The 16363-nt window shown below is 37.2% G+C and overlaps 1 protein-coding gene across 7 annotated transcripts in view; it reads right to left on the reverse strand.

Annotated features, from left to right (window-relative positions):
- SLC10A7 (solute carrier family 10 member 7) overlaps positions 1-16363 on the reverse strand; it is a 253553-nt gene that overhangs the window by 218869 nt on the left and 18321 nt on the right. For all 7 annotated transcript variants that reach the window (XM_060116059.1, XM_060116040.1, XM_060116066.1 and 4 more), the window contains exon 4: positions 14833-14908. In XM_060116059.1, the coding sequence (XP_059972042.1) occupies positions 14833-14908 (76 nt within the window). The remainder of the gene's footprint in view (positions 1-14832; positions 14909-16363) is intronic.

Genomic DNA, 16363 nt, shown 5'->3' on the forward strand with positions numbered 1-16363 from the left:
GCCACCATGTAAGTGGCTATGACTGCTGATACTTAGACAAAGCAGAACAGGTGTGAATAACAGAGAAAAGTAGAAATATTACAAGAGACAGCCAATTATGTATCCTGATTTTTTACAAAAATTTATGATTTTTCTATAGAAGTTTATTTAACATAAAACAAAGTAAAACTAGGTATCAGATATTACTTTAATAAGACATTTAAATCAAGACACTGATAGGGCTAGATTTAAAGTCCTTCAAGAATATTAATGTATTCAAATATATTTACTGTGGCCCCAATACATGCCAAATGCTGCACCAGACACAGAGAACACAACTGTGAATAAGAAATACACATTCCCTGTCATCTCATGACAACAGTGAGATACACAGGCATTTACAATACTCTGTGCTATTTGTGCCTTGATGGGGTCAGTACCACAGAGCCCTGGTAGAGAGATGGGAAAGCTTCCTCAAAGGAGGCTTGTAGTCAAGTGGGAAAGTCAATACCTATACAACTTCTTAATGTTTTACCTAACTCCCTTTTTTTTTTTTCCTAACTACTGGCTTTTTGGTCTACTTGCAGATCAACCCTTATTTTTCTTACCTAAGTAGTTCAGGCACTAAGCCATGTATAGATGGAGAAATTTTAGTACCATGGGTCCTATCTACCTCCAGTGTTAACTGAGAGTCTAGTACTGAAGGGGAGACAAGGAGCACAGGCATTGAAAGAGAAGCGCCTGGGGTTACATCCTTGCTCTTCCTCTTTTGCGCTACATAACCCTGGGCAAGTTTCTTTCTTTCTTTCTTTCTTTTTGGCCTCTCCCGTTGCGGAGCACAGGCTCCGGACGCGCAGGCTCAGCGGCCATGGCTCACGGGCCAAGCCGCTCCGCGGCATGTGGGATCCTCCCGGACCGCGGCACTAACCCGTGTTCCCTGCATTGGCAGGCGGACTCTCAACCACTGCGCCACCAGGGAAGCCCCTGGGCAAGTTTCTTAATCTCTTTTTGCGTCAGTGTTCTCATCTATAAAATGGAGATAATAATAATAATAGTAGTACCTAGCTCAAAAGGTTGTTAAAAGGCTTGAAGGAGTTAATATATAATATAAAGCACCGAGAACAAGGACTGACACATATCGTGAGCTATAAACGCACTGGAATGCTATTATTTTGATGGCAAGACCTTACTGTGATTGCAGTTATCTCTTGCTGTACGGGTCAGCAGCTAAATAAATCAACTTAGGGCAGAGGAATTGCCCACAAAAGTTAAGAATGCTTCCCGGCTTTGTGCGTTGTTGCCATCCTGTGTCATTCTATTGTCCTGCTGTGCCCTTATTTTCTTTGCCAGGTCAGAAATTGGGAAAGCGTAGAAAAACGTTAGCAGTTCTTCACATGTCTAAGAGGCTTTGTAAAACCTGAGGTCAAGCTTCTTCCAACCAGTAAAAGGCTCCTTTAATTAAACACACAAGCTTCTACCTCAATTAACTTCCTTCCTCTTTCTATATTGACAATCAATTTATAATGAATTGCGCCTGAAGTTGTAAAACTTCATCAACCACAGGCAAATTGTTTCTTGAAGTAGGTTCTTTTTTTTTACCCTCAGAAGTATTTCAAACACAACTTGAAAATAAAAATTTTTTCAAGAGAGCTACATAATCCTCCAACAAAAATTTCATTTTTGATTATCCATAAAGAGATAACGATATCAAACCAACAGAATTCATGTGTCTCTTTATAAACTACTTGAGCATGGTAGATCTGTTTTAATTTTAATGTCAGCTTACATTTTTCATATGAAAATGTGACTATGTATCTCACATTTAACAGCAAGTGTGCAAGCACACAGCAGAATAATTGGTAATTAAAACTATCTGGGAACTGGAAACATCAAATGTTGGAGGAACTAAAAGAATAACGCATGTCAGCAACTCCATTGCATAAATGCAATGAGTGTCTACGATGGCTTATTTTGACAAGGACTTAACATAAACTCAAACAAGAATTAAGGCATATCAGTCCCCGCTGTCCTTGATAAGGAGGGCCACAAAAGTTGAAAAGCGTTTTTCACAGGCTAACTCATGATGCACTTTAAAAAAAGATTAGTATGTATAAATATATAAATACACTTTGCCTCATACAGTTTCTCAGAATTAAAGTACCATGGTTTTCAGAATTAAAACCAGTATCTGGTTTTCAGAATTAAAGTACCATGATGTCCCTATCTGAAAAACTATACCGTTATCAAACATGAACTTAATGAACTTGTAATAAGACTGGAAGTTTGTAATAACACTGTCTCTGAGTCCAGATCTAAAGGACTGTTTAATGAGAAACACTATGGAGCATAAACTCTGAAAACTTCCCATAAATAAGCACTCTTAATGGGATCTAAACTGTACGTGCATCAATGAGAAAATATGTCTAATCTAGATAGAACATTGTTCAATTCTATCCCACTTTATTCTGGCACAGTAAATACAAAAAGATACTTGAAGGAGAGATTGAGAACATATACTTATGAAAATTACTGCAATGTAAGTGACCTCACGTTGTTCTGAACAACTCTGCTGGGACCAGTACATGACTAAGAGTCATACAAAGCTAGAGTCATTCTCTAGCTTCCCCAATCCTTTGCCATTTTTATTATGGATACTCTTGTACTGCGTTAAAGGGATACAAAGAAAAGCAGTTCCTGCCAAGAAAAGTCAAAAATTGATTAAAGAGCCAAATACATGCAAAAGTATCTGATTGAGGGTACAAAAACAGTCTCTCCTGTGGAAGGAAAAAAAAAGATTAATATTTCTGCCTGGGCATCTGCAAGGCTTCTTACAAGGGAAATGATTATTTGATCTGGGCCTTTGACTGATGGGCAGGACTTCCACCAGCAGATACTGGAAGATGAGGAGGTCTCTATTATAGAGCAGACTAGTCAAGTGAACTGATCACAAGCAGCAGAAGACTTTCTCAGAAACACAAAGTTCTCACTCTGGTCTGAGGGCCAACGTCAAAGGGACTGTCTGCAAGTAAGAGGAGGCCAGGAATCTCCTTGAGAATAGACCAAAGGCTAGAAAATCTGTCCAGAGGATCAGAGGAACTGACTCAGGAGGAAATACAGGTGGCATGTTTCCACTCCAGTTTAGGGTTGCATTTTTCAAACTGTAGTTCCCCAACCAATTAGTAAATTGGCATTTATTTTACAAAATGAAAGAAAGTGAAGTAAAAGGAAGGGAAGGAAAGGAGAAAGGTGGAGGAGGAGGGGGAAGGGAAGAAGACAAGAGAGGAGAGGAGAGAGTGAATTACACATAGAGTAACTTTTCAGTTTCTAGCTGTGGATTGTGTTTTTTTTAAAAAATGGAAATCACTCATTTAAAGGGCCCTTCAGGTCTAATATCTTGGCACTTGATTAGAATGCAGCTCAGTCTCACTCAATATATTCAGACCATTAGATTGGGTCTAAGTGTTCTTGGTCATGAATAATTGACTTAAAAAATCTTACTGCACTAAGCAAGATGTTCTCATTAGATACTTAGAAGACACAGTCTGACGTCTTCATAAAGCAAGTAAAGTTTAAAAGAGTCATTTCCAAAGTTCATAGCAAGGCAGTAAAGATTATGCTTGTTTCCTTTAGACTGACAGATACTAAGCATCTTCATATGAAAGATACATGGATAATGTAATTCTCTTTTATGAAGCGGATAATCTCATAGGGAGAATAAATTGAGAAAGCACAAAGATCTACAATTAACACAATAAAGTAGATCATATTTCATGAAGAAGTAAACAGCTTAAAATGACAGATTACCTCCTCTCATTTATATAAGTCCTTATATATTTTTTCCCAAAGTATACTCATCTAAAACAACCCTGCCTACATACAACTGATTAAAAAGCTGAAAAAGAGACTACCCAAGATCACAGAGCTAGTTAGCGATGGGGCCAAGAGATGAAACTAAGTCTTCTCAGATTTAATTTATTAGTATTACCATAATTCCATGGTTTAACAAATTATTGAGAATACATCTCCTTTTTCAATAGTAACAACTTTATAAACACATACAAATATATATGTAACTGGCATGTAGTCAATGCACCGATAAGCCAAAGAACCTAAAAAAGGTACTTGCCCAGAATTTGGAAATGAAAGTATAAATAATCAAATTCTCTATAATGAGATACAACAAATGTGAACATTAATCAAATAAAATTAACTAAGAAAAAAGTTATGAGTGTGTTGTTGTTTAGACTAGTGTTTCCTCAAAATCACTAATGGACCCAGGGTACCTCCCTAAAAAAGGAAGTTTGATTATTAAAATGTAACTAATAGAAATAAACCAAATTATTGAAAAATATTTTATGTTAGTCATAATATATGCAGACAATCTGACACTGAAAAAGAATTAGATAACAAATGTCCAATGTTTATGAAGAATTGTTCAAAGGACACATGGTACCTGATTGTTTCTGTGGTCTGTTTGTTTGTTAGTTACAGTGGAACCCGGGGTGGTTTTCCAGGCATTACAGTTTAGAGGAAACATCCTGCAGGTCTGTTCAGTCCTCTTTATCTGGTTCTAAATTCCCAAAGCAATTTTTCCATAAGTAACTTGACTTCCCGTGCCCTTTAGTTCCCAGAGGGGGTAATCTCAGATATCTGACATGAATATTCCATGTTATGGTAAGAAATATTTATACAAAAATGTTGAGGATCTATAATACAAACTACTAAACTGGGATTACCCAGTTTGTTAAATTTATTTAGACACCTGCCATCTTGTAAATTTATTTAAACCCCAACCTTCTTATATTGCAATTTACTGTTTATGTTTTATATCACTTACTCAACTGAAAATTCTATGAAGGTATGATATATAGGAAGCTATAGTAAGTACTCAACATATATTTTTGAATGAATGGAGTAAATGAATAGACTTAGATCAAACTTTGAGGAAGCAATGATAATGACTCAGAAAACTAGGTGATTTCATCAGTGACAAATCTGTACAATGAGGATAACGCTGATGCTTGCTTGATACGTGCCCTCACAATTTATAAGTACTTCTGCATATGACTTCATGAGATCCTTGTAAGCAATTCTATGAAATAAGGATGCAAACACTATTGATCCTCAGATGAGAAAACCAAGGCTCAGAAAGGTTCAGGGCTTACCTGATGACCACTCAGACCACTAGGTGAGTAATGGCAAAAGCAGGAATCAAACACCTGCTTTGATTTCCTGGCAGGTGTATCCTTTGCTAAAAGGTCAGGTGGCCTAGCAGCTCAGGTGTGATGCTGCACCCAGCATGTTAAGCTGGTGTTGTTTAAATACTTATCACCCAAGATCAGGACTTGTCCTTATGTCTGAGGCAGAGTTAGACCCAAAGGTGGGGGTCAAATGACTTCAGCTATAGAAAGAAGGGCTCAGAAACAGGAATCTGGCGATGCTGAACAAGGTCTTTCAAGATGAAGTCCCTGGAAGACACTCCCATTCAGATGGGAAAGGAGCCAGGTAAGAAGAAAAGGAGTGATGAGAAACATAGGAAGAAAATTAGGAGAGAAGAGGGTCAGAGAAGCAAAAGGAAGTTGGAAGCAAGTAGACGTGATGTCACAGGTTGAAGTCAGGTCATGAAGGATGAGAACTGGACACTGGATTTGGTGAACAGACATCACTGCCAACCACTGAGAGGACCCATGTGGTTGGAGTGGTAGAAATAGAAGACAATTTGAGAGGCTTTAAGGGGTTAAATAAGAGAATTCTAAGTTACACACAAAAATCTGGGGAAATCTAGGCATGTTTCAAGCCAGTTTTATAGCAGCTTCAAACAAACCCAGTTCACTCTTTTGAGGGCTCCTAAGAATGCTAACCCAATCCAGATAATGAGACTAAAGTTAAAAGGTAGAAATGGAAGACTAGTAGGGATATGGAATTTCTTGCTGCTATGACTTCCTTTCTTTCATCTGTCAAAGAGGAAAAACTGTTACCATTTCTCTGAGAGCACAGGAGGCTGGAGGGTAGGAAGTACACATAGGCCAGCTTGCAAGAGGGCTCAACTCTGACAGCCTTTTCAGGCTGTACAAGATTGCTCCAGGAGGCCAGTAAACTCCCACTGCAAGCAAAAGCAGTGACCAAGCCCATTTAACAGGAGAGAAATGCAAGGCACACAAAAGTCCAGTGATGGCTGAAGCTGAGACAGTGACTGACAGATCAGATTTCCTTCTCACTTCAAGTCCTCTCTCTGCTGATCAGATCTACTCTAAGTGCCTTTATAAATGTTTCAGTGAATCTTATCTTCATGCATTGGATTAGCAAGATCAACTCCCCACTGATAATGCAAAATAACCCTGAAATGGTTCATGCCTTGGTGATCAGCCAGAAATTGAACTTTCCGTCTTCATTTGTACTGTGATGATCTTGATCTTTCACCTCTAGCAAAAATCTTCTCATAGCTATAATTTTAAAGTTCGTAATGAGTGCTTCATTTGCTTTCCAAGCAGATAGAACACCTTTTTTAAATACACTCAGACTGCCATGACCTTCGTCAATGACTTAAAGAGTTCACCACATGTAATAATTTTCTTTGCTCGGGAGACATTCTTAAGTTTTCTTTGAAGAGATTTGGGCAATAACTCCATCGATGAAATTAAGCGCACATGCACACACACACATTTTCAACTTGTCACCTTTCTACCATACCTGAAATCAAAACTTTTCCTTAAAATGTACTTGGAATTCTGCATGACTACCAAAGGGCTCTAAAATCCTTCAGACTGTTAACTAAAACACAATAAAAACATCAGCTAAATCTATTTACACTAAAAGCAACACACCATCTTAACTCTAGACTAAGCAAGAGGACAGCTTAATGCCTACAGGAAGCAACCACAGTCTACATCCCCAAATGGAACTTCTGGCTACCCTACACAGCTGAATGAGACTGAACTCACTTGGGGTACATTTTGGTTTTTTCCTACACTAAGAAAGAAAAACAATGATTTTAATGACATGGGCCAATGTAAAGCCATTCTACTCTGTTTTGTCTACTTTTGTGAGGTTTTTAATATGAAATAGAGGTTTTGAATAGTGTAACATGACACTGAATGTAGGCTTCTTGAAGGCAGGCCCCAGATCTTACTCTCCTTTTTTATTCCTTATGGTAAAAGGCAGTGTCTACGTAAAGTGGGTGCTAAACTACTGTTGACTAGCACATTCTATTTCTAAAGCTGGATGGTGGGCACAGTGGTATTTATTATTATGCTTTAAAATGGATATATGTGTGTTTTTTGTAGATATGATATTTCATGATTTTAAAAAAGAGGGAGAATCCTGAGGCCCATCCACTACACATTCTAATTCAATAGGTCTAAAGTGGAGATAAGGGATTTTTTTTTTTTCTAATCACCCCAGGTAATGCAGATGTGGGCGATCTATAGAATTCACTTTGAGAAAAAAAACAAAAAATAAATAAATAAACAGACCAACATAAATAACATGCCTGTTATCAGTACACTGCTATTAGTGGTGAAGGTGTTTTACTTTCCTGGTTCAAATTATCAGGCTCAGACTTAAACACAGAGAACACAGTATTTAGCATAAAATATTACTCTCAGATATGCCTGGAAATTCCTTCCTAACTTGCTCTGATTTTCCTCTATTATAATTCTTAATGCTTTTTCTTTCCTTTTCTTTTTTCCTTCAGGTATTTTAAGATAGAAATCCTTAATTACATTTCCCTCCTACTTGGTTTATTGCCCAGACTCACAAAATTTTACAAAGTTATTCAGCTTCGCAACTTTACTTGGAAATTAAGACCTCATATTTACTTCAAATTTTGAGGAAGGGCTTTTAGCTGAATCCTTCCATATCTCAGTTTGCAAAAAAAATAAATAGAGGTAAAAGGAGATAGTGCATCTTTTCCCAAACCCTACCTCTCTTGCTTTTTCATTAAACAACAGTATAATTGTCAAACGAAATAAAAATACCTCTACAACAACAACACAAAAACCACATGATACCTTCTCTCCAAACTAAGGGAAATAATTTTCCAGTTCTTTTTTTTAAAGAAACGCCTTTTATAAAAGAAATCCCTGTGGTAGTTACTATAAGGCAGAAGTTACTTGAATTTAAGTACAATGATTTTCTTAGCAAATCTCATAACGTTTAAAACCTACGTAAGGCTTTTGGGGAAAAAAATCATGTCTTTTACCACCTAACTTTACATTTGGAACAGACCTGTATACAGTTTTAAACAAAAAAATATGTGTTTATACTATGTCTCCCATGTTAGAATAAAAAACATTTTGACCTATCTTCTTTTTTATACTAAGCAATGTAATTAGGACAGACAGACACACACACACACACACACACACACACACACTACCACTATCACCACCAATCAGACCATGTCAACATCACACAATACAATCCTGCAGGTTTGAAAAATTGCATTTAAAACACTGGAATGAATAAATAACAATCACAAAAAAGAACCTAACCAAATTTCCAATACTTAATTGAAAGTAGTTTAAAATTTAAAAGCCACGAAATAAGACTGCCAGTCAGCTATACCCTTAAACATTCTCACTTTAATACCTAAAGGATATGCTGGCATTCCAGTGTACATGCATTGTTATGCACATACATTGAGTTCCCTCTGCTGCTAAAAATGATTATAAATTTTAATTGGCTCACTGAAACAAAAACAATCTAAGTTATAAAAACAGAAATTGTCTTTTAACTCTAAAAAAAGTAAAATGGCTATTCTCACCAAAGTACAAGATGTGAGTTTAAGGGATGCAATAACTTTCAATCCATGACAAAAACCTTTCAGTAACCAACAGTTTTACGGAAAAAAGCATTTACAATGAGAGGTATATAAGTAACAGAAAAAAAAATTCCTTCTAAGTTATACGACAACTTTACAAAACAAAATGAAGAGAATCATTTCAAATGACACTATTGTTTCTACATATGTCCCCAAAATCATTAAATACAACTATGCTACACAGTCGCACATTTTAACACATGAAAGCATATGCTAAACATGTGTACAGGTATTAAAAGATGTATATATAAGTAGTTGAGAGCATAAACTCAATGTCCATAAGTTTAATAACACAAAATCTGGAAAGAAAAAAAGTTTTCTTACATGTATAAACACTGCAAAGAATGGTCAGCTGGAAAGAACAGAGTAACATGGAAATGTGCCCCAGTCATTTTCCCCCCATGCTAAGATCCACGTGGGTACATAGCCGCTGTGTGTGAGACAGAGCAGACAACCATGGTGAAGTAGAATCGAAACCTTCACCTAATGGCACCTGATGCTGCACTCAGCTTTTGGATCTTTTCATTTACATGCACCCAAAAATTCATTTTCTATCCTTAGATTTTTCCAATATATGATACAAAAGATTAATCTTCCCTTACTTTTATTTCAACAAAAGCCTATATTCGGTTACCTTATAACAGTATTTTAGAAAACCATGAAACTTAAAATTATCTAATATTTTTACCTACAGATCATTTTCTTCCATAATCTGACATAAATATAAAATAGTCGATTCACTGCACATCGGAAGACATGACCAAAATGGACTTGGAAAGCTTCATTTCTGAAGCTCAATGTTCAATGTTTATGAAAAATTGTGTCTTATTCCCCAGGACTTCAAAAATGCTTGACAGGGCTTCCCTGGTGGCATAGTGGTTAAGAATCCACCTGCCAATGCAGGGGACACAGGTTCAAGCCCTAGTGCGGGAAGATCCCACATGCTGCGGAGCAACTAAGCCCATGTGCCACAACTACTGAGCCTGCGCTCCAGAGCCTGTGAGCCACAACTACTGAGCCCACGTGCCTAGAGCCTGTGCTCCGCAACAAGAGAAGCCACCACAGTGACAAGCCTGCACACCACAACAAAGAGTAGCCCCCGCTCACCGCAACTAAAGAAAGCCCGTGCGCAGCAACGAAGACCCAACGCAGCCAAAAATAAAAATAAATAGATCAAATTTTTTTACAAATGACAATCATGAAGCTGCACAATATAAACATTTAAAGAACTAGACCAAAGATGCTAGAAAACAAAGGAGATGTTCATAAATTCAGCATTATTAACATGCAACACTAATGTAAATAATTTAAATATCTACTGGGGAATGAACATGTAGATACAATTTCAAATGTTATATGTTAATGTCAAGAAAATGAGTGAACTTTGAACTTCTGCCAAAAGTCATTTGAGAAAGAAAAGTTTTTTTAAGGGAATCACATTAGAAAGAAAGAGATAAATGACACCTTTAAACCAATTACCATTAGTCTCAGATATACCACAGGAGACCCTTTCCTCAAATTCTTTCAAGGCAATAGAAAGATAATCAGAGCAGGTGCTAATCCAAGACTCCAATAACTTCTCTACCTCACTAATTATGTGGCAACTGTAAGAATTACTTGGCATACTGAAATGCTGGTTAAATCCAACTATCTGCCAATTCCATTCCTACACTGAGAAGTTAAATGTGGCTTAGAGAAAACACACATCCATGATGCCTGGCTTCACTTTAAATGCATGGCTTGATTTCAGCTGGGTCCTTGGTGCTGCCTGGCAATGCTACCATCTTCTCCAGATGACTCACTCTCCCCATCTACACGGCAATTCCGCATTTTCTCCTCTCATCTCGAACATTAATAGCACTTACCCCCATCATCACTCTCTGCTGCTGACAAAAAATGAAAGTCACCAGAAAAAACTCCCAAGTGTACCCCTTCTACCCAACTACGTGGATCTATAGCCAAGAACTCTGCCTTCCCTCCTGTTATTATGAACAAATGGTCCAAGCTCCTGCTGAAGTTCATCCAACCCAATACCATACCGTTGTCTCCCACTTGATCAAATAAACTACTCCAGCACTCTCTCTTAAATCCACAGCTTGCTCTCTACGATTTTCATCATGATAAAAATACACTGTCCTTTCTGCATTAAAAAAAAAATCTTGACCCCGCATCCCTCTCGAAACATAGTCCCATTTCTCTATTCCCTTTTATCACAAAGGACCTCATAACAATGGTCTAGACCTCCTGTCTCTAATTCTTCTCTTCCTGTTTTCCTTGAACCCACTCTACAAGCTTTCGCCCCTACGCTCTACCAAAACCACCCTGGTCAAGGTTACCAGTAACCTCCACGTACCTTAATTCAATGGTCAATTCTCAGAATTCATCTTACACAACTCACATCAGCAGAATTTGGTACCGCTTATCATACCCTCCTCCTTCAAACCCCTTCTTCACCTGGCTTCCAGGATACCATGCTCTCTTGTTTTTTCTTCAGTCTCACTAACTATACTCTCTGTTGCCTTTGCTGGTTATTCCTCATTGTCCTGACCTCTTAATGTTGGAGGGTTCCCAGACTCAGTCCTTGAACCTCTGCTCTTTTCTATCTATGCTCTCTCCCTAAGGAATCTCATCCTCAATCTTGGCTTTAAATACAATTTATTCACTGATGACTCCCTAATTTATGGCTCCAGGTTTAGGCCACTCCCTCAACTCTCAACCCCTGTATCTCTAATTGCTCACTGACATTTTCGTTTGGATATGTAATAGGCATCTTGACACATCAAAAAAATAAGCTCTTGATCTTTACCATATGGCTGACATTACAAGTGTTCATCAACGTCCAGCTCCCCTCCCCTTCAGGGCACAGGAATGACAACCCATGATAAGGTCACATGACTTGTTCTGGCCAATGTAATGTGAGCAGAAGTGCCATATATCATTTCCAGCCTGGACATGATAAGCCCATTGTGATTCTCCAATCTCTCTCTTTCCGTGCTGTGGCAACTGAAAATGTTTTGTGCTCCATCCAGATGGTGTACTTCAAGACATGGAGTCTCCACCAACCAGGCTTCCTTAGTGATGGCAAAGACCTTCCCACTGACCAACATGGAACAGGTACCATTAGCAAGAAATAAACTTATATGCTTAACAAGCCATTGAGATTTTGGAGTTCTTAGTTATCACAGTATAGCCTTGCCTACCCAGACTAAATACCCCCCAAAAGCGGCTCTCACATAGTAGTCTTTTCCATCTCAGCAAACTCCATCTTTTTAGCTGCTCAGTCAAAAACCCTGAAGTCATTCTTGACCCCTTTCTTTCTCTCATACCCCACATCCAATTCATCAGCATACCCTGCGCCTTCAAAATACATACAGAATCCAACCACCCTTTACTTTTTCCACTACCATTCTGCTCTTCAAAAGACAGTGATAAGAAAATGAAAAGACAAACACAAACTGGGAGAAAACACTTTAAAAGCACATAGATAAAATGAAGAGCTTGTATCCAGAATATATAAAACTCTCCAAGCTCATCAATAAGAAAACAAAACACCCAATTTTCAAAAAAACCAAATTTTAATAGACATTTCCCCAAGAAAGGCATGGATAGCAAATAAACACATGGAAAGATAAGAATGCTCACCACCATTAGTCACTGGAAAATGCAAATTAAATTAAAACCACAATGAGATACAACTACATACATATTAGAATGTCTAAAATTAAAAAGAATGACAATACCAAGTATTGATGAGATGTAGAACACAGCAATTCTCATATATTGCTATTTAAAATGGAAAATGATACAACCACTTTGGAAAATATTTTGGCAATTTCTAAAAAGTTAAACATACACTGGTGGTAAAAGAAGAGTGTTTATATATATATATATATATATATTTTTTTTTTTTTTTTTTTTTTTTTTTTTTGCTGTACGCGGGCCTCTCACTGCTGTGGCCTCTCCCGTTGCGGAGCACAGGCTCCGGACACACAGGCTCCGCGGCCATGGCTCGCGGGCCCAGCCGCTCCGCGGCATGTGGGATCCTCCGGGATCGGGGCACGAACCCGTGTCCCCTGCATCGGCAGGCGGACTCTCAACCACTGCGCCACCAGGGAGGCCCGAGTGTTTATATATTGACAGACATGATCTATTCCAGAAGCTGTTTATAGATGACTTATATTTATTGGTGATTCTTCCCTTGGCTGAAAGGTGCTAAAACATACACCTATTAGATGATCCAGCCATTCCATTCCTAAGTATTCTCAAAAGAAAGAAAGTATATGTCCACTTAAAGATTTGTACACAAATGTTCATAGTCCAAAAGTGGAAACTGACCAAATGTCCATCACCAAGTGAATGGATAATCAAATTGTGGCATATCCATACAAAATACTACTATTCAGCAATAAAAAGGACTGAATTACTAATACACACAATATAGATGAATCTCAAAATAATTATGCTGAGTAAGAGAAGAAAAGGAAAAAAAAAAAGAGTACACACTGTATGATTCCATTACAGTAAGTCCCCTGCATACAAACGAGTTCCATTCCAAGAGCACATTTGTAAGTCCATTTGTTCGTGAGTCCAACAAAGTTAGCCTAGGTCCCCAACTAACACAATCAGCTATATAGTACTGTACTGTAATAGGTTTATGATACTTTTCACACAAATAGTACATAAAAAACAAACACAAAAAATAAAGAAAACATTTTTAATCTTACACTACAGTACCTTGAAAAGTACAATAGTATAGTACAACAGCTGGCATACAGGGGTTGACATCGAGTAAACAGGCAAGAAGAGTTACTGACTGGAGGAGGGAGAGGAGGTGGGAGAGGATAGAGCTGAAGGATCTTCAGCAATAGGAGACGGAGGGCAAGCGGCAATTTCACTCACGCCTGACATCGATGGAACGCACGTTCGCATCTTTGAAAGCTCGCAACTTGAAGGTTCGTATGTAGGGGACTTACTGTATATAAAACTCTAGAAAATGCAAACATCTATAGTAACAGAAAACAGATCAGAGGTTGCCTGGGGAAGATGACAGGAGGGAGGGATTACACAGCGGTACAAGGAAACTTTTGAGGGTGATGAACATGTTCATTATCTCAGTTGTGTTGATGGTTTCCCAATGTATACATATGTCAAAATGTTAAATTGTTTAAATTTGTTCGGTTTATTGTATGTCGATGATACTTCAATAAACTTTTTTTTAAAAGGAATATAGCAGGTACTGAATAAAGTGAATAAAGATGAAAACAGATGCAAAGAAAGCAAAATCCTAAGAACAAATTGCAGTGGGAACATTTATATCCTCCCTCATTCTATAGTATTGTTTTCTGAATGATAAAATATTAGTGGAAAAGGAGGAATAAGCTACTACAAAGCAGAGTCCCTCAGTATAAAGTCGTAGGGTCTTTCAGCCAAGAAAAACCACCTATAAGTAGCTCCCGAAATGGACAACTGCCATCCCAATATACAAGCACTCTTCTTTGGCCACAGTTTCCTAGTAGTTGAATAATTTCTTTGAACTCATCTTAGAAACCTGGCCTAATTTCTCCTTTTTTATATCATTTTCATTTGCCATTAAACTTATATTGACCATTTTTCCATGAATTTAGTTTGCTACAATTCTTTTAAGAACTAAGGAATGGCTGTGGCAGGTGTCCTCAGTTGATGAATCTCGGATGTAAAAGTCCCTTGCCTTGGATTCACTGTCTTCTGTCTCCTCATTTCCCACTGAGGTAGAAAAATCACCATCTCTATTTCATTCACCTCCCTTGCTTTTCTCTTTGAAATCCTAAATTCCACTCATTATTGTCAATTTTAGCATCATCCAAAACATGAATTCACCCACTTCTTTCATAAGCTGCTATGGTTATGTGTTTTCTGTGACATGACTCTGTCATAAAATATAGAATAGAATAGAATAGAATAGAATAGAATAGAATAGAATAGAAAATAAAATAAATATAAAATAAGAGCATAGCACCCACTTATATTTAAACAAAGTTAGCCCTGTGACTTACCTCGTTTCCACCAACTGCCTTGGTTAAAATCACTGCAGAAGACACAGGCGGAGGCATGCAACCTACTGTCTGCAACCTGAAAAAGAAAAAAATAAGCAACTATAAGTAGGCTTTTGTTTTCAATTATAAATAGTTTTCACTACATTCATTCTAAAATAGCAGAGCTGAGTAAATGAAAATAGGAGAATGTTTACTGATGCACATGCCCTTTTGAGTTTAGACAATTCTATATGAGGCAACGTGGCTTAATAGAAGCTCTCACTCCATTCCACAGACTTGGGTGATTTTATTTTTTAAATTATTTAAGCTCTTATACAATTCAAAAAACAGTCAGGTTATGGTAAGTGTAGTCATTGAAAGATAAACAAAATGGTTAATCATTTGGTAAGTGTATATAGTCAGTTATTTTCAGGTATCTTTTCCTTACATTTTTTATAGGAAGGTTTTTGGCAAAAATAAAACTTTAAAACGTCTTGCAGATTCTTTTCCACAAAACAGCAATTCTCAAACTTTCATCTCATAAAAGACATTTTCATGCTGTTGTAATATCATTATAAAAATAGGCATGACACAATCATGTACTTCTTAGATTCAGACCCTATAGTAAATTCTAGTATCTATTCTAAATTTGGTTTTTATTAAACTATGTGTATGCTCCCAAGATCGTGACAAGAATTCTATTCTCTTAGTTTAGAATAGAAAACACATTGCATGACAAGCAAATGAAATTATGAGTAGTAAATCCAAGTATTAAAGATAAAAAACATTCCTCAGCATTCATACAGAATATATATTCTGGGGACAAAGCCCAACTAAAGTGGAAAGTTTATACAAGGAATCAAAGACACAGAGTATCTGACTAATATTTTGAATGTAGGATCACAGGTCATTTTTATTCACTTTTGTAATAATATATTGTCTAATCTTTATGCAATGAATTTATATTGGCTCTGAAGTAAGAAAAAATAAAAATAAAAAGTTTTCATTAATTTTTGACTGAAAACTTAAGAAAAAAACCTTATAGGGAACTTCCAGTTCAATTCACTTTAACATGGTCTTCTTTTAAGGTCTGTTTTCCCAAGTGATGCTGAAGTAGTCTGTCTGATTATGAATTCCCAATCTCTGAGCCTTCCTTGTAATCATTACCATCAACATCACTAATATTACTGAGATTTTACCATCTGTAGTAGATACTGTTCTAGACACTTTACTCTTTATTCCTCACAAGTATTTAAGATAAATACTATTATTATTCTCATTTTTACGAAAACTGAAGTTAAGACAGGAGTTAAATATATGACCAAACTCACAAAATCACCTAGCTTTGCTTAAACTTTTATTCTGTAATCCAGGGCCGAAGCCTTACCAAGGCTTACCCCTCCAGGCTCTCTGCCTTCTGGTTTCTCTACCACCAATACAAGGAACAGGTCCTCTTAGGTATTTTCAACCTAACTTTTTCAATCTTTCCCTCTCATCTGGCCTCTTCCCCTCTATGTACAAAGAAGGAGAGTTCTCCATATCTTAAAAAAAA

This window comes from Mesoplodon densirostris, chromosome 1 (genome assembly GCF_025265405.1).
Source record: "Mesoplodon densirostris isolate mMesDen1 chromosome 1, mMesDen1 primary haplotype, whole genome shotgun sequence".
NCBI lineage: Eukaryota > Metazoa > Chordata > Mammalia > Artiodactyla > Ziphiidae > Mesoplodon > Mesoplodon densirostris.